Source organism: Haliotis cracherodii, unplaced genomic scaffold (assembly GCF_022045235.1).
Source record: "Haliotis cracherodii isolate W230 unplaced genomic scaffold, xgHalCrac1.p SCAF_7, whole genome shotgun sequence".
Taxonomy (NCBI): domain Eukaryota; kingdom Metazoa; phylum Mollusca; class Gastropoda; order Lepetellida; family Haliotidae; genus Haliotis; species Haliotis cracherodii.
Genome location: NW_027266330.1, coordinates 57,956,910 through 57,975,890, shown reverse-complemented (window position 1 = coordinate 57,975,890; position 18,981 = coordinate 57,956,910). Strand labels below are relative to the sequence as shown.

The 18,981-nt window shown below is 42.1% G+C and overlaps 1 protein-coding gene across 11 annotated transcripts in view; it reads right to left on the bottom strand.

The window, feature by feature from the left end:
* LOC139448502 (peripheral plasma membrane protein CASK-like) overlaps positions 1 to 18,981 on the bottom strand; it is a 483,162-nt gene that overhangs the window by 61,080 nt on the left and 403,101 nt on the right. For all 11 annotated transcript variants that reach the window (XM_071230056.1, XM_071230052.1, XM_071230057.1 and 8 more), the window contains one exon: positions 17,345 to 17,431. In XM_071230056.1, coding sequence (XP_071086157.1) covers positions 17,345 to 17,431 — 87 coding nt within the window. The remainder of the gene's footprint in view (positions 1 to 17,344; positions 17,432 to 18,981) is intronic.

Below are 18,981 nucleotides of genomic sequence, written 5' to 3'. Positions count from 1 at the left end.
TCCAACCTTGTTATATACTCAATGTCATATACTCCAACCATGTTATATACTCCAACCATGTTATATACTCCAACCATGTTATATACTCCAACCATGTTATATACTCCAACCATGTTATATACTCCATGTCATATACTCCAACCATGTTATATACTCAATGTCATATACTCCAACCATGTTATATACTCCAACCATGTTATATACTCCAACCTTGTTATATACTCCATGTCATATACTCCAACCATGTTATATACTCCAACCATGTTATATACTCCAACCATGTTATATACTCCATGTCATATACTCCAACCATGTTATATACTCCAACCATGTTATATACTCCAACCATGTTATATACTCCATGTCATATACTCCAACCATGTCCTATACTCCAACCATGTCATATACCCCAACCATGTCATATGCTCCAACCATCTCATATACTCCAACCATCTCATATACCCCAACCATCTCATATACTCCAACCATCTCATATACTCCAACCAGGCCAAATACTCCGACCATGTCATATACTCCAACCATGTCATATACCCCAACCATGTCATATACTCCAACCATCTCATATACTCCAACCATCTCATATACTCCAACCATCTCATATACTCCAACCATGTCATATACTCCATGTCATATACTCCAACCATGTCATATACTCCAACCATGTTACATACTCCGACCATGTCATATACTCCGGCCTCTGACTTTGTCACATACCTAAATCTTGTTATATCTGCGTTGTATATAACTATACTATACATTACTAATTATAAAACAGACACAATTTGATACGTTGTTTGCTGTTTTGAGAATGAGCAGTGCTCCTGCCATGCCTGTATATCACAGCCCACCGACTGAAACTGATCTGACCAAGTAGCTGGATTTCTATCTGCCTAGTGGTTATGAATAATATTTTGTTTTCTATTTCAGTGCTTTAGATCCTTCTGCTACACTCAATCCTTGTAATCTTTGCAAAATACTAAGGTGATCAAGTGTGGTTCATGTCTGCAGAACGTTTCCAACACATATATCCAATCCAGACTTTATTCAAAATACCGTAAATGATGTTCCCATGACAACAATTCATCAAATATCATCTGGCAGAAAACCAAATTTAATGTTTTCATTAAAAGAAATGTGCTGACAAAATATTCCATCATCAGTGATGAATTGGCCAACTGGCAAAAGATCAAAGCAGTATAAATGTGAGTTTGCACTATACCTAATAACGGGGCTACCCTAATAATTGAATTTTCGATCTTTGATACACAAAAAAAATTCAAACACTATTTCAACCAGATTCCAAAGTGCTTAAACAAGAATCATATTTGATACATCTCTTAAATTTGGAATTCATGCAACAGAAAAACGCAAATCCTTCATGTTTTTTACTTATCAACTTGGGTCTTCTGAGTCGTCAAGGCACTGGAATTTACCAATACTGCCAGAGACCAATACTACCGGGGACCAATACTACCAGAGGCCAATACTACTAGGGACAAATACTACCGGGGACCAATACTTCCGGGGACCAATACTGCCAGAGGCCAATACTACCATGGACCAATACTACCATGGACCAACACTACCGGGGGCTAATACTGCCAGGGACCAATACTTCCGGGGACCAATACTGCCAGAGACCAATACTACAGGGGACCAATACAACCGGGGACCAATACTACTGGGGACCAATACTACCTTGGACCCGTACTACCGGGGACCAATACTACCGGGGGCCAATAGTACCGGGGACCAATACTACCTTGGACCAATACTACCGGGGGCCAATACTACCTGGGACCAATACTACCTTGGACCAATACTACCGGGGGCCAATACTACCTGGGACCAATACTACCCTGGACCAATACTACCTTGGACCAATACTACCGGGGGCCAATACTACCTGGGACCAATACTACCTTGGACCAATACTACCTGGGACCAATACTACCTGGGACCAATACTACCTTGGACCAATACTACCTTGGACCAATACTACCTGGGACCAATACTACCTTGGACCAATACTACCGGGGGCCAATACTACCTGGGACCAATACTACCTTGGACCAATACTACCGGGGGCCAATACTACCTGGGACCAATACTACCTTGGACCAATACTACCTTGGACCAATACTACCTTGGACCAATACTACCGGGGGCCAATACTACCTTGGACCAATACTACCTTGGACCAATACTACCTGGGACCAATACTACCTGGGACCAATACTACCTTGGACCAATACTACCGGGGGCCAATACTACCTGGGACCAATACTACTTTGGACCAATACTACCGGGGGCCAATACTACCTGGGACCAATACTACTGAGGACCAATACTACCGGGGGCCAATACTACCAAGAACCAATACTACCAAGAACCAATACTACCAGGGGCCAATACAACCAGGGACCAATACTACCATGGGCCAATACTACCAAGAACCAATACTACCCTGGAATCCCCATCCAGACAAACACCAATAAAAGGGTCAAAACAGGAACATGATACAAACAGCCGCACACAACAACAACTAATATCCAATCAGGACCAACCGTCACTTCTGCCGACACTCAAGTGTAATTCAAGAATCCGCTAACACAACTCAAAGTCTATCAGCCAGCAAATAGCCAGATAATGCAGCATCTACGTGACATCTTCCGACAACTATTAATTTCAAATCAACATTTCCCCAGAACTAGACAGTCATTCATTAACGTCCCCTCCCTCAATGTCGTCACTTCGCCATATGTTCTAATCATGTCCCCAAACACAACGAGCAGTGAGTCCATATTTGCAATTTCATCTTGAAACACTCTCATCAGGGTGGACAAACACAGCGCGGTGGACAAACCTGACACGGTGACACACGATGTATGCTCAGAGAGTGCGTTGTCCCCCGCGGTGTGTCGAGGAAACCTCAACATCGTGCGGCAAGTCACTCATCAAGAGTTTTCACATTGATTTTCATATCGATAGTCGGACAAAGCTTTGGAAAGAAACAGTCATGTATTCAGGGAGAGATGAGAGCAAGCGAAAGAGAGGTAGATGGACGTGACATGTAAGTGATGTTTGGTCTAAGTGAGTGAGAGAGGGTTGGTGACTGGTTAATTGGCAAACAAGTTTGTGTCTAGATGACTGATTGTTTCAATGTTGAGTGAGTGTGAATATGATTGAGTGAGCGTACTGCTGGATGAGATTGTGTCTATGTGAGTGAGTGAGTGAGTGAGTGAGTGAGTGAGTGAGTGAGTGAGTGAGAGTGTGTGTCATGGTCAGTGAGTGAGTGTCTTGGTTTGGTCAGTGAGTGAGTGTCTTGGTCATTGATTGAGGATCTTGGTGAGTGGGTGAGTGAGTGAGTGAGTGAGTGAGTGAGAGTCTTGGTCAGTGAATGAGTGTCTTGGTCAGTGAGTGAGTGTCTTGGTTTTTGAGTGTGTGTCTTGGTCAGTGTGTGAGTGAGTGAGTGAGTGTCTTGGTCAGCAAGGGGTTGTTCATGCTGGGTGAGTTAGTTCATCTGATATTTACCATGAAGTCTGCAATATTACAGCAATGACAACACACCATGAGATACGGTGCAGACAAACCCAGGATGACAGAGTGAATTTGGGATTTAAACCCACAACCAGTGCATCCTGGCAACAATAACAACACCATCAGATATGGGACAGGTAAACCAAGGACGACAGAGTGAATCTGGGATCTAAACCAGCAACCAGTGCATCACATCAACAAAGGGACTGACTCAGACCACTGCACAACCAATGAAATGTTGGAACAAATACGAACATGACCTGACGGGATCTCAAAGAATCTCCTAAAACATCTCAGAAATATAAGACGATCCAAATATTGATAAGGTCCTGAGAACTGCCCAACAACAACTGCTCCTGGCTCTGGGGGAACCCTGACTGGATCTATCAAAACCAGACAGATCACATAAAACTAGACATAAATCCGTAGGAATTAATCAAGTGACTAAATTAAGTAGCAACAGTGTCATACGACTGGTTTATTGATATTTGCCGAAAACTGCAATCTCCCATTGGCCTCATATACTCTCAACTGCGGATCGAAGCAAATTCAATTGAAGGACGTACGATAAAGTTCTCAAACCAAGAGTTGTGTACATGAGTTCTCGTCTGTTTATATTGCTTTTCATGGCTGATTTTGAAGCGCAGCAACTGAATTATTCCTGATGGCATCTCAAAGACATAAAACTTACCTCCACAGTTAGAGAGATTACAAGGGGCATTAAACCATATCAACTTTCTGCATGTCAATCATTCTTAATAAATCTCTCAAACTTGAAAAGATAATCAGATTCATTTTGGAACATTAATATTTGTGCAATCTTCAAAATGACATCACGTTTTCTAAAAATGGAATTTTCCAATTTGGAGTATCTCTCCGATTCTCGTCGTGCCCCGATGGTGGAGCTGGAATCAATGGTAACTCTGTTAGCGGCAACTGGAATGTCTTGGAGGAGCCATGTAAACAAAATGAATAGCTACGGAAAACAAGACTCGATTGAGGTCATAATACTATTACTCTTGAGTCAAGATAATTGAGAATAAACCATTTCTGATATTGACGGACCTCGTCTTCGATCAGACTTGCTCCAACACTTGGACATATGGCCTTCAAGAAATCTCACACTTTGTCTGAATTAATTAAGGGGTGATCTAATGAGACTGGATTCTTTGTTTGTAAAACATTCCCTCAAATAACTCTCTGTTAGTGTACGAGCTCTTCAGGAGGAGAGTGTACGGTCTCTTCAGGTGGAGACTGTACGAGCTCTTCAGGTGGAGAGTGTAAGAGCTCTTCAGGAGGAGAGTGTAAGAGCTCTTCAGGTGGAGAGTGTACGAGCTCTTCAGGTGGAGAGTGTAAGAGCTCTTCAGGAGGAGAGTGTAAGAGCTCTTCAGGTGGAGAGTGTACGAGCTCTTCAGGTGGAGACTGTACGAGCTCTTCAGGTGGAGAGTGTACGAGCACTTCAGGTGGAGTGTGTACGAGCTCTTCAGGTGGAGAGTGTACGATCTCTTCAGGTGGAGAGTGTACGAGCTCTTCAGGTGGAGAGTGTACGATCTTTTCAGGTGGAGAGTGTACGAGCTCTTCAGGTGGAGAGTGTACGATCTCTTCAGGTGGAATGGTGAGTTAATCAACAGTATAGCATCAAGGTAATTTCATTGAAGTAAGCGTCATGTATGAAGACTTGTGTCTGCCAGGAAACTTGAGAATTAATCAATGAAGCCCTTCAATAGCTGATCTCAGAAAGCAATAGCAGTGGAGGGGAGGGCCTTCCACGGTGAACAAAAACCAACAAACCCACAAAATGAGCTCAAGACTTTGATTCTGATGCATTTGCAGCTTATAACTCATTGATACTGTGAAGTTATTATCTTCAATTTCATTCTGTCATTAAGATGACATTATTGATGAAAAGTAGTGATTGAGGGACTGATTGTGTTGGAGTGAGTGAGGGAGTGAGTCTTGTTTAACGCCGCAATATTCCAGCTACATGCAGGCGGTCTGTAAATAATTGAGTCTGGACCAGACAATTCAGTGAGTGACATCATGAGCAAGATCCACACAATTGGGATACGATGACATGCTTTAACCAAGTCAGTGAGCCTGACCACCCAATGCCCATTAGTCACCTCTTACGACAAGCATAGTTGCCTTTTACAGCAAGCATGGGTCGAGCGAGTGAGTGAGTGAGTGAGTGAGTGGGATGGTGGGTGAGTGAGTGAGTGAGTGAGTGAGTGAGTGAGTGAGTGGGTGGGTGGGTGGTTGGGTGGTTGAGTGAGTGAGTGAGTGAGTGAGTGAGTGAGTGAGTGAGTGAGTGCCCACAGACTAAGGACCATCAAGAATCTGTATTCCATCCCCCCATCCCCTCCCCCAATCCAGTGTGGCTGTCACAGATCTCATACTACACTGCAAGACAAATGTGGCACCTTAAACCATAAGGCAATCAGAGTCCCTGAGGGTCAAGTAAGTTCTAGAACTTCTTCTGTTAATCAAAAACATACAAGCATGGCTGGCTTATCATCCAGAACATATCATCAAATTGGCAAAAAACGTTTCCCCATTTTTCCAAATCCACCAAAGCATGTAATCCCTTCAATCTGTCCCTCCCACGAGCTATATCCAGACCAGTGGAGCAATGTACTACCATTACAGTGTTATAATCGAGACCCCTTGCAGTCTGACTGAGCCGATTGAACAAGCAGACAAGCACTGGCCACTGAATACATGCCTTACCATCAATCCTCCAATAAATAGTCAGTTTTTTTTCGGAAAGGTATACGAGTGAGTGAGTTGGGTTTTAAGCCACTTTTAGCAAAATTAATTCAAGTCCAGAAATGGGCTTCACACATTGTACACATGTGGGGAATTGAACCGGGTCTTCGGAATGATGAGCGAACGCTTTAACCACTAGGCTACCCCACCAACCCTTGTATACATGAACGTTGAGCTCGTAAACTCTTCTCTTGTGTGTAAAAAGTCAACTAACCAGCTTCAGTGGCAGGAAGATAAGTGATGTCATTTCATTGTGATGTCATGGTAACCAATGACATCACAATGGTCTGCAAAACATTGTGATGCAATTTCACTGCAGTGATATCTCCTGTGAGTCTAGTTTTGGATGATAAATAGAGAATCTCACCCTCATGTCTTTTGATATCAAATATATCAGCACGAGTTGATAAAAGTGAAAAAGCTCCAAGGCTTGTTGATGAGTTTTAACCACTCTTATCAACGAGTGTTGATATATTTGATATTAAAAGACACGAGGGTGAGATTATATTAACACCCAACATCATTCTTTCAACTTTTTCAGCTTGTAGACAGTAATAAGCAGTGCCTTCAGCGTAAAAAGTACTGCTAACAGCTTCAGTATCAGAGCCATTAGTGATGTCATTTGATTGTCATGGTAACCAATGACGTCACAATGGTCTGCAAAGCATTGTGATGCAATTTCATTGCACGGTATCGACAATGTAGATATCGCTTGATCTCACCCAAGTGATATCTCCTGTGGGAGCCAGTTTAGGATGATAAAGACTTGTCTGCTATATTTTGCATATAAAAATCTCCCAATTCCATGTGTGCAACGGTTGTTCACAAGTAACCACGAAGCCCTCCATGAACTAAACTCCCCCGGCACTGACAATACACCACAGGAGATGTTTATTCAAGTCATGCAATTTATTCAAGGATTTATGGTAAACTTTATAACGCCAAGAATACCACCTCAATTCTGTTAGGGAACACTTTCAAGTGGAATGGTTTATAGCGACGTTCATACCTTCAGTCAAAGAGTTCGTTTTCTGGTTGAGTGATCAGTCCCTTCCGCTAGAGGGCATTTACTTCATTCTTAATTGGATGGATAAATGACGACCCTTCAAAGGTGAAGGTCATCAAGACCTTCCATTTCCTAATGCTAAAAAACAAATTACCTCCTCCATCGCACTGTTGCCGTGTCCCCTGAGACAAAACATGCACGAGATGTGACACATAGATCGATTGTTCAAATGCATTGTGGGTTGAAAAAGTGAAATTAGTCGTAAGGTTGATAGTATTTTTGACTGTAAGGCAATCAGTCAAACCTTGCTGCGTTCTGCTCGCGAGGACACTCGCTAAAAGTTGTAATCATTAATTCAAATATTACTGACATCATGGCAGTGGATGAGTGAGTGAAGGATGGTCTTCAATAAGGACAATGATGAAACACAATGTAACCTAGTGAGTGGAGTGGAGTGGAGAGGGGTGGGGTGGGGTGGAGCGGAGGGGAGTGGACCTGTGTGCAATGAAGTGGAGTGGAGTGGACCTGTGTGGAGTGGAGTGGAAGCGGAGTAGAAGTGGAGTGGAGTGGAGCGGCAGCGGAGTAGAAGCGGAGTGGAGTGGAGTGGACTGGAGGGGAGCGGAGCGGAGTGGACCTGTGTGGAGTGGAGTGGACCTGTGTGGAATGAAGTGGAGTGGAGTAGAAGTGGAGTGGAGTGGAGCAGCAGCGGAGTAGAAGCGGAGTGGAGTGGAGTGGAGTGGACTGGAGTGGAGTGGAGCGGAGCGAGTGGACCTGTGTGGAGTGGAGTGGAGCAGTGTGGAGTGGACCTGTGTGGAGTGGAGTGGAGTGGACCTGTGTGGAGTGGAGTGGAGTGGAAGCGGAGTAGAAGCGGAGTAGAAGCGGAGTGGAGTGGAGTGGAGAGGAAGTGGAGTGGAGTGGAGTGGAGTGGAGTGGAGTGGACCTGAGTGGAGTGGAGTGGAGTGGAGTGGAGAGGAGTGGAAGCGGAAGCGGAGTGGAGTGGAGTGGAGTGGAAGCGGAGTGGAGTGGAGTGGAGAGGAGTGGAAGCGGAAGCGGAGTGGAGTGGAGTGGAGTGGAGTGGAGTGGAAGCGGAGTGGAGTGGAGTGGAGTGGAAGCGGAGTGGAGTGGAGTGGAGTGGAGTGGAAGCGGAGTGGAGTGGAATGGAGAGGAGTGGAGTGGAAGCGGAGTAGAAGTAGAGTGGAGTGGAGTGGAAGCGGAGTGGAAGTGGATATTATAGCCGGGGACCCCAGAAATAGGCTTCACACATTGTACCCATGTTGGGAATCGAACCCGGGCTTTCGGTGTGACGAGCGTACGCTTAAACCACTAGGCTACCCCACCACCCAAGAGTGGAGTGGAGAGGATGGAAGGGTGGGTGGAGTGACTGAATGACTTGAAGTTCCTACACTTTATGAAAACACACAATAGTCAGGCAATTTGACATGGACTTCCATTAGAAGTAGCTTCTATACCTTACCAATTTGTACAATGACCGACAATGAAGTTCCCGGTTAGAATCGATATTCAGCAACTCATGCTTGTCATAAGGGGGAACAAATGGGATCGGGTGGTCAGACTCACTGACTTGATTCCCAATTTTCCCAATTGATTCCCAATTTCCCAGTAGCATAGATTGATGCTCATAATGTCAATCCCGGGGTTTTCTAGTCCAGATTTGATTATTTACAGACCTGAGTCATAAAGCTGGAATATTGCTGAGGGCAGCGTAACCAACAAACAAACAAACAAACAAACAAACAACCAACGTCTGTACCACCCCATACATTGAAAAACACATGTTTGTCGCAAGTTGGAAATGGACATGAAGTGAGTGAGTATGGTTTTACGCCGCTTTTAGCATTATTCCAGCAATATCATGGTGGGGACACCAGAAATGGGTTTCACACATTGCACCCATGTCGGGAATTGAATCCGGGTCTTCTGTGTGACGAGTAAACGCTTTAACCACTAGGCTACCCAACCGCCCCTAAATGGACATGAAAGGAGACTGTCAATTTAAAGTAACATAAAATCAAAAAACATCCTCCCAGGTGAAAAATAATAAAAAAGAAATCTTTTATTTATTCTAAATTCTTCTGACAATAAACCAGACTCCTTCCAACAGAGCACATTTTTAATTTTTTTAAAACATATTCATGTTCATAAATTGTCAAAGGGATTGAGCAAAAGTGCTCATTTTGCAACACGCACGAAACATTTGACAGTGTTCCCTGCCAACCATGACCAACTTAACCAAGCGTAGTGGTGGGAAGGTCAGAGTGGAATACAACATCATATTCCCAGTGGCGTAAAGGTTACAGGCGAGCAGGTCACCTGGGGGTGCTGGCATAGACACAACAGAGAGCTTGTTAGTCTCGACTAATCTGTCATATACCATACTGTTGGAAAAGAACTATTCCCCAAACATCCAACCCCAAAATCGGAATTTACAAAAACATATTATTTGTGAATTATTGATGCTGTGCTTGCTTAAAATAGATTTTTTAAGGGGGTTGTAAATTTACAACCCCCCCCTCTGAAGGGTAATAGGATTAGTTGAAAGAAATTGGGATTGATTGTGTCAGTAGTTGTTACGGTGGCAGTAGCTACAAAATTGGGACTATGTCGAAGTTTAGTTTCTATTGCTGTCAAATTGCTATTGACATAAGAAAATGTTTTGTACCAGATGCTGCTAAATGTTACAAAATGATCTTCCTCCTGTACCATGTTTCATGGAGAGAGAGAGAGAGAGAGAGAGAGAGTGAGAGAGACAGAGACAGAGAGAGACAGAAGGGGAGAGGAGAAAAAGAGAGAAGAGAGAGAGAAGAGAGAGTGAGAGAGACAGACAGAGACAGAGAGAGACAGAAGGGGAGAGGAGAAAAAGAGAGAAGAGAGAGAGAAGAGAGAGTGAGAGAGACAGAGACAGAGAGAGACAGAGACAGAAGGGGAGAGGAGGAAAAGAGAGAAGAGAGAGAGAAGAGAGAGTGAGAGAGACAGAGACAGAGAGAGACAGAGACAGAAGGGGAGAGGAGGAAAAGAGAAAAGAGAGAGAGAAGAGAGAGTGAGAGAAACAGAGACAGAGACAGAAGGGGAGAGGAGAAAAAGAGAGAAGAGAGAGAGAAGAGAGAGTGAGAGAGACAGACAGAGAGACAGAGACAGAAGGGGAGAGGAGAAAAAGAGAGAAGAGAGAGAGAAGAGAGAGTGAGAGAGACAGAGAGAGACAGAGACAGAAGGGGAGAGGAGAAAAAGAGAGAAGAGTGAGAGAAGAGAGAGTGAGAGAGACAGAGACAAAGAGAGACAAAGACAGAAGGGGAGAGGAGAAAAAGAGAGAAGAGAGAGAGAAGAGAGAGTGAGAGAGACACAGAGAGAAGGGGAGAGGAGAAAAAGAGAGAAAAGAAAAGAGAGAAAAAGCGGAGAAAAAAGAGAGAAGAAAGAGAGAGAAGAAAGAGAGAGGGAAGAAAGAGGGGAGAGAGAGAGGGGGAAAGAGAGAGGAAGAGAGAAAAGAGAGGAGAAAAAAGAGGTGAAAAAAGAGAGAAGAAAGAGAGAGAAGAAACAGAGAGGGAAGAAAGAGGGGAGAGAGAGAGGGGGAAAGAGAGAGGAAGAGAGAAAAGAGAGGAGAAAAAAGAGGTGAAAAAAGAGAGAAGAAAGAGAGAGAAGAAAGAGAGAGGGAAGAAAGAGGGGAGAGAGGGGGTGGAAAGAGAGATAGAGAGGGGAGAGGAAGAAGAGAAGAAAAGGAAAGAAAGAGAAAGAGGGGGCCCCTGAAAGCCTTGAATCCATTTGCCTCTTTTCTTTCACTGCTTTACTTCAGATCATCAATACAAATACTGATTAATCAATACAGGAAATAATTAGTACAGGAATTGATTCATTCATTAGTACTAGATGTGTCATATTCTTTGTACACTGATATAAAAAATATCAAATTTTTAAAAATCAAGGACACTAAAATTGATCCAATATCACAAGTCTACTAATAACTGTCACAGATATTACATGCATCTTGGATAGTGTAAACAAACATATATTGTACTGACACATCAAACGTTGCCAATCTAACAAGCTTGAGTTGCCTTCAGTTACCATGGCAACAAATACTTTAGCAAGATAATGGTTGGACACTTATTTTTATACTCTTGCTTAAATTTCAATACTGGTCTCAAACTTGCTCTTCTGATGAGGGACAAAATACTGTTGAACAAGTCAGGATTATAGGGCAAGCTCCTTCCCAGTGCATGACACCTTCGATGCACTCTCGGTAACATCGCTGCCACCAGTGTGGGCGCGGCCATTACAAGAATCTTGAAATTTGCCCTCTCACCCCAAATGTAGTAACGTTCATACTTTTGTTTATGTCTTTGGGAATGCCATCATATTTCATTTTGAAAAGGTTTACAACTGACCATGTTTTCCAGGTGAATTTACTTTGTTGTTTGTATAATCAGACAGGTTCGAGATTGCAGACTAACGGAATATCAACCAACTTCTACTTAACATTCTTACTATATCAAATAAAGATGATAGTTTTAATGAAATAGAAATTCAAATTGACAAACAAAGAAAGTAATTTATCAGGGGTAAGTGTATTCAGCATCACAACAGTCGTTACTTGTTTGCAAACATAACGGCCATTCGGTTGTTCAATACGAGTTCAACTCCAAGCATGGTTGTGGCCACCTATCACAGTGGGGAGTTTTGACTGGTGGCCGTGATAGTATAGAGAGCTCTGCGAACGTACTATCACTGTGAGGAGCTTGGACTATAGGGCTGGGAAGAGTCCAAATGTACTATCAGGGACCTGAGCCCTTATTATCCGACTCTACTTGGATATCCGCTGTAGGTCTCAAGATCTGGTCATGCGTACACTGAAGTTAACTGAAACTTTATCTTCATTCAAACAGATACAAGCCACAAGGAATGGGTGCATAATCAGAAAGAAATGCCTACAATAGTGACTTGTATAGTAACTATGGAGTTTGCTTGCTATTGTCATTTAATAATACCTTATTTGACTTAATAAGCGACTAGCTCTAATAAGCGCCCATGGCGATATTTGCTAATATATTGGCTAGTGAACAATACCACTTAGCACCCATTCCGATTGATCAATGTACATTTTATTCGTGTATAATACGTGTGTTACATGCATCCTTATTTATGGGAAATTAAATTCTGGAAAAATATATCTGTCGTTTATAAACATTTCAGGCTGTCGGCATAATTTACAATCTTTCAACTCTGTTGTTTTTCACCAAAATGATATTCTAATAAGAGCTCCATTTCTAATTTTGAGAGTGCCCTGGGCGGTATATCAAGTGACTAACCACGGGTCCGGGTAGTCCTGTGGGTACCCGGGTCCTACTCAGTACCCACCCGACCCATGTACGTGAGTTACCCGTCCCAGCCTCAGTCCTGATCATACATTCAATAATCACGATAATTCAGCGTCGTTATTAGAAGGGCTCTAACTACTTCAATTATAGTTAAGTACAGTTCATCATACGCAGATTCCATATCTACAAGTCAATGCCAGACTCAGGCACCTAAAGTGACAAGAGTTACTGCCCCTTAGTTGTACTCTCTTATGACCGTGCAGTTGTGTGAATCTCTCTTAGAGGAGAGCCATTGATTATCTTACAGCAAGGGAGACAACTCTTTCAACCTTAGTATAAACTGGAAATCGGACTATACCAGACAGCTATGCTATTCATTCTGTCTCTGCAGTTGTTAGAGAACATTAATGATTTTGCGAGCGGTACAATACAGATATTGGGACGAAAATGGATATTCATGAGAATTCGAGTTTGTAATTCTACATAATTGCCACGTAGATGCAGGATTCCGGAGGCCAACAATACCATCTGTCAATCAGAGTTCCACGCTGATGTTTGTGTTATTATCATGGGACTCCCAGACAAAGCAACTCAACTGCACTGGCCTCAATATCAAAGTTATCAGCAACGAGTGTGTGAATTTGAAGTTGGGTTTTACTGTACACTATAATCAGTTTTGGGATCCGAATCCTTGACAAATGAATCCCGGCATGCCTCAAGTTTACCAATCTGCAGGGTGGCACATTCAGCTGACATGCTGCGATATAACTGGATTAATGTTAAAAGTGGCGTTAAACCCAACTCACTCTCACCAATCTGAAGACCAAGTTGCGATGTCTCAGAATAGTTGGCCTTGACCCTTACAGTGATTCCTTTTATCGCCAAGGGAGTAAGTGAATGTTGTTTTATGGCAAAGTCAGCAATATCATAAATGGCTAGGCAGAGATATGGCTGACTGCAAGAAAAATGACCCCACCGTTGTGTTTCGATGACACAATCCCGCCTGTAACCACCTCACCTAGAATTTAACCTTGACAACCCAAAATGGGGTTTGGGGACTCCCAATAACTCATTTTAAGGGTCGTTGCAGGCAATATGAGGGACCTGTCAAGCTTTGACAGGGTGTAGCGTACTGTCCATTTAGATAATTACTTCAGAGCCTGGATTAAATCAATGATCATGTGGACAGTGGTCATTGATGGGTGAAATAACACACACCCAGAACTGCTCTTGATGTGCTGTAGGTACATGAATATTCTTATGTGTCCTGTGACGCAGTATATTTTCTGCGTCCATTCTACATTTGCGCGTACTGGACAGACATTTGCGTGTTGCGTAAAACCCCGGCTGTGCCCCAGTCAGGGTAAAAGCTAAAAAACCTCACAGAGTTTTGTCATAGATGGATTGACATCATGAGTTACGGGGACTTATGGGTGAAAAATCACATTTTGACTTATCATTATATTTTAAAACTACAGTTCCTTCAGAACACAAAAATATGATTCAAAAGCTTCAATTCATATTTATTACAGAGATACAAGATCACACATATCGATCATCACTGAAGTAAGTATGACGCCATATCACAATTGTGTCCTAGCACCCTGAAGTCCCTTCTATCATGGTGGGTCACATATATCACAAATAAGGGAATGTGGGTTAGCTGTGATATAAACATACCGTATTTCGACGTAATAAGTGCCCATGGGGATATTTGCTAATATATTGGCTAGTGAACAATCCCAATTAGCACCCCTTCCGATTGATCAATGTACACAAGACTTATTTATTCGTGTATAATACGCACTCGTGTGTTATATGCACCCTTAATTATGGGCAATTAAATTCTGGGTAATATATCTGTTGTGTATAATACTAACAGACTTTTCTTTTGTATCATTTCAGGCTGTCAGCATAATCAAAGAAATTTACTATCTTTCAACTCCGTTTTTTCTCTCACAAAAATTATATTCTAATAAGAGCCCCCTATTTCTAATTTTGAGAGTGCCATGGGCGCTTATTACGTCAAATACGGTAATCACTATTACTGTAGTCAGCTGTCTGTATAATCGCAGCCTTGATGTCCTATTACAGATAAACATTTTTCACAGTGTCTGGAGGCATACAAACACATCTTAATCACGTGGGCCATGAAGCCAGAACGACTTAAGATTATGTGGATCAGGTGCTGCTTTCCTACAACTAATCCTGCAACTGTACGCTTCAGGTGATACTAGCTGTACCACTAATCTCATGTACGTCTTGTTCAGGTGGTGGTATCCTTACCACTAATTCTATACCCACATCCCTCAGAGGATCCAGACACTCTGTAATCAGTTGTCTTACAGACATTTCAGCTGGTCAGTATCAACAGCTCACTCTTCCTATCTGACACAACTGATTTGTAATGTGTGTAGTCTGGCGGCAGCTTATACATCACACAATGATTTGGTTGGTTGGTTCGTTGTTTAACGCCTCATTCAGCAATATTCCAGCTATATGACGGCGGTCTGTAAATAATTCAGTCCGGACCAGACAATCCAGTGGTTGATATCATGAGCATCGATCCACGCCAGGGGTCCGGAAACCGTCATATGCGCCGGACATGTCCGATTGGGAATCTCAAATGTCCGGTTTAAAATATTGCTTACCAGACATTTAAATTTTTCTGTTCGGACATTCTTAAATTTTGACCGGACATGATCAACAGTTAGGACTGAGCAGTTTCTGTCTGCAGTTGTAACACAATGAAGATTATCTACACTGACAAGCTTTGTTTGTTTTGATTGCTGTAAATACATCGTACCGACAATGATAGTCCAATCAGTCAAGCACTGTAATAGGCAATAAATTGAGTTGACACTGATTAATCGAGGATTAATTACTGAGAACATCTTGTTAATTTGCGTGAAAGGTGTTTACAACTGTACATAAATACCTTGCATCATTGATGTACCTCATTATCCTCACAATGCTACTATACGTAACCTCAGACAAGAAGCGAAAGCGTGACGACAGCCAGTCGACCGATGCAGATCAGTCAAGCGGATCTGCCAAACCCTCAAAGTCTGAATGATCATTTTGTAAGTCGTGGCTAACGACTTTCACTTGGTTGACATACAATGAGGATTTGCAGATTTTATTGTTTCCAGTAGCTAGTCGTACGTTGAATCTTGATTGACCGCCATTTTGCTTTCTGTGACGATCGATATCCAATTTTTTTATGGTCAATAATTAAGTACAGATGAAAAAGTATTCAAATAACTATTGCTATCAACGATAGTTTAGGATTTATGATTATATTATCTGTCTTGTTTTTAAATAATCTTTAGTTTAAAAAAAAAACTTTTCCCGTGAGGTCACGTGATAACCAAATATGGGATAATAGTCTCGATCCAAATGTTACGATGCGTACACTTGAGCAGACTCATGAATATTAATTAGACCGTTCACAACGTTAACAGATCGTTATTATAACAGAAACAAACGTATGTTTTCCATATATATCTAAAATGATATTATTTGTTATTAATTGTCCAGTGAATTAAACAATTTAAATTGAAACAATTCATAATTCATCATATTATGAATACGTAACAACTTGTAATTTGTGTGTAAAAAGTCGTACTAAAACACGCTGTTTGAAGGGGGCGTGGCATAAATGTAAATGTCCGATTGGGATTTTAAATTTTCCGGACCCCTGATCCACGCAATTGGGATCAATGACATGCATCAACCAAGTCAGCGAGACTGACCACCTGATCCCATTAGCTGCCTCTTACGACAAGCATAGTCACCTTTTACGGCAAGCATGGGATGCTGAAGACCTATTCTACCTGTATCTTCACGGGTGCATCACACAATGAATGTTTCATGTACATGAAAATAACAGGGACACCTAGGTGTGGGGAATCTAGCAATCGCATGCTGCAGGTGATACTAGCTGCACCACTAATCTCATATGTGTTTGCCTCAGGTGTTGGTACCCTGACCACTAATTCTATATACACATCCCTCAGGGGGCTCCAGACAATCAGTTGTCTCACAAACTAGCCTCACTCCACACAGCAAACTGATGAAGAAGTTTGCAACAATCACTGCTCATAGGCCCGATTGTTTCAAATTTTCCTGGTGAACATAGAATGACAATGGCAAGAGACAAAAAAAAAAAAAATGCATTAAAATTGCCAAAAATATATATTTTCAATGAAATACAGATTTTCAATATTAAATTTTGACTGAAAAAAAGAAAATTAAATGACTGAGCCAAACTAACATCAAACATAAACAAAATTGGCTGACCGAAATCATTTTGCTCCCCGTTCTTATAAACGAAGGATATTTTGTGGAAACATATAGCAAAAAAACGTTTCCTGTAAACGTCTCAACAAGTAATGTATCTAAAGACAAACTGACAGTCCAGGACATAGAGAACTAGACACAGATGTATTAAAGATTGTATGGGATGCATTTCTGAAAAGTAAGTGCCGTGTATGCGTATGAAGATCCCATGATCTTTGACACGCTAGGCCGCAGGTCTTTTTCTCTGTGTGTACTGCCATGGTCTGACCAACCCACTCTGAAAATCGTATGTGTGCATGACAATCAATTGACAACTCCATGTAATTGGATAAAGGTATCTGTCAGTCAAACAGTGGCTGTCTGTGATTGGCTATGTACTCACCATTAGGTGGGGCTGATGCAGGAGCTGTTTCAACTCGTTACATTCAGATGCATAGGTGTCGGAGGAGTCCTGCAGCAAGCGCAGCACCTGTAACAGCAGAACCGCATCTTAGCTTGAAGCACTCATAAAATACTTCACTGTAGCAGGAAATACCATATCTGATGTAATATACGCTCTGCCCCAATACGTGCCTCAATCTAGCTGGAAGCAGTAACAACAAATACTGTATTCGATGTATGACGTGCCCTGCTCTAGTAAGTGCCCCTTGGCCTGGCTAGAAGCACTAATAAAATACTTCATAGTAACAACAAATACCGTATTCAATGTATGACGTGCCCTTCTCCAATATGTGCCCCCGACATTGCTAGAAGCACTCATAAAATACTTCATAGTAACACCAAATACCGTATTCAATGTATGACATGACCTTCTCAATTATGTGCCCCCGACATTGCTAGAAGCACTCATAAAATACTTCAGAGTAACACCAAATACCGTATTCAATGTATGACGTGCCCTTCTTCAATATGAGCCCCCGACATTGCTAGAAGCACTCATAAAATACTTCAGAGTAACACCAAATACCGTATTCAATGTATGACGTGCCCTTCTCCAATATGTGCCCCCGACATTGCTAGAAGCACTCCTAAAATACTTAGTAGTACAACATGTACGTAAGACCAATATTTACATTTATTTATTTATTTTCTCATGTACATTACAGATTTCTTACAGAAAACTGCAGTGTGAAAGAGAACACAATTGCCTAGTAACTATTATAAAAAACAATGTTTTAGCTTCATCAATGTTTGAACTGAGTTTGTTCTCTTCTGCTTGATCAATGACAACAAACTTAACTCATGTATGATTATCAAATTTCAAAGCACCCAAGTGGCATACTATGACAAATACTTCACAAAAAGAGTCCTGGCTGTAAAGATACAGAGTGAAAACTGAGAAATTGATAGAAGTATTCATAAAATCTCTCCCAGAATGTGACAGTGTATTTCACTCCATTTGGAGTGAGTGAGAGTGAGTTGGGTTTAAGGCCGCTTTTAACAGCAAGGGTGGCCCAGTCGTCTAAGGCGCTGCGATTCACTGTGCAGAGTTGCGTCCCTTGGGCATGCCAGAAACTTATGATTGTGGGTTCGAATCCTGGTTCGCCCCGATTATGTTTCTAGGTTTGTCAGCACCATACCCGTGCTCGTGGGTTTCACCGAAGTGGTAAACGTCTGAGACCTGCATCACTTGGGGGCTTTCCTCCCACATTAAGCTGACACGCTGTGATATGACTGGAATACTGTTAAAAGCGGCGTTAAACCGAACTCACTCACATTAATCTGTAAAACTGGCAACACCAGCTTAAAATTGGGAGCACATGGCAGCTATTAAGATCATTCTTTCAAGGAGATTTGAAAATAACATTCTCACAAACTGATAGGGGTTCTCCTGCACAGAACAATCTCTCCACCAGGGTTATTTAAGTCCACACTAAAACATAGACTTACACGAGATGTAGAACTACATTGCATTGTGAAAGTGCTTCACGATTTTTCCTAAAATAAAACCAAAACGTCTGGGCTCTAGTGATACCTAGACACACCTGTTAAGTTTTGTATCACATAATTACCAACCAA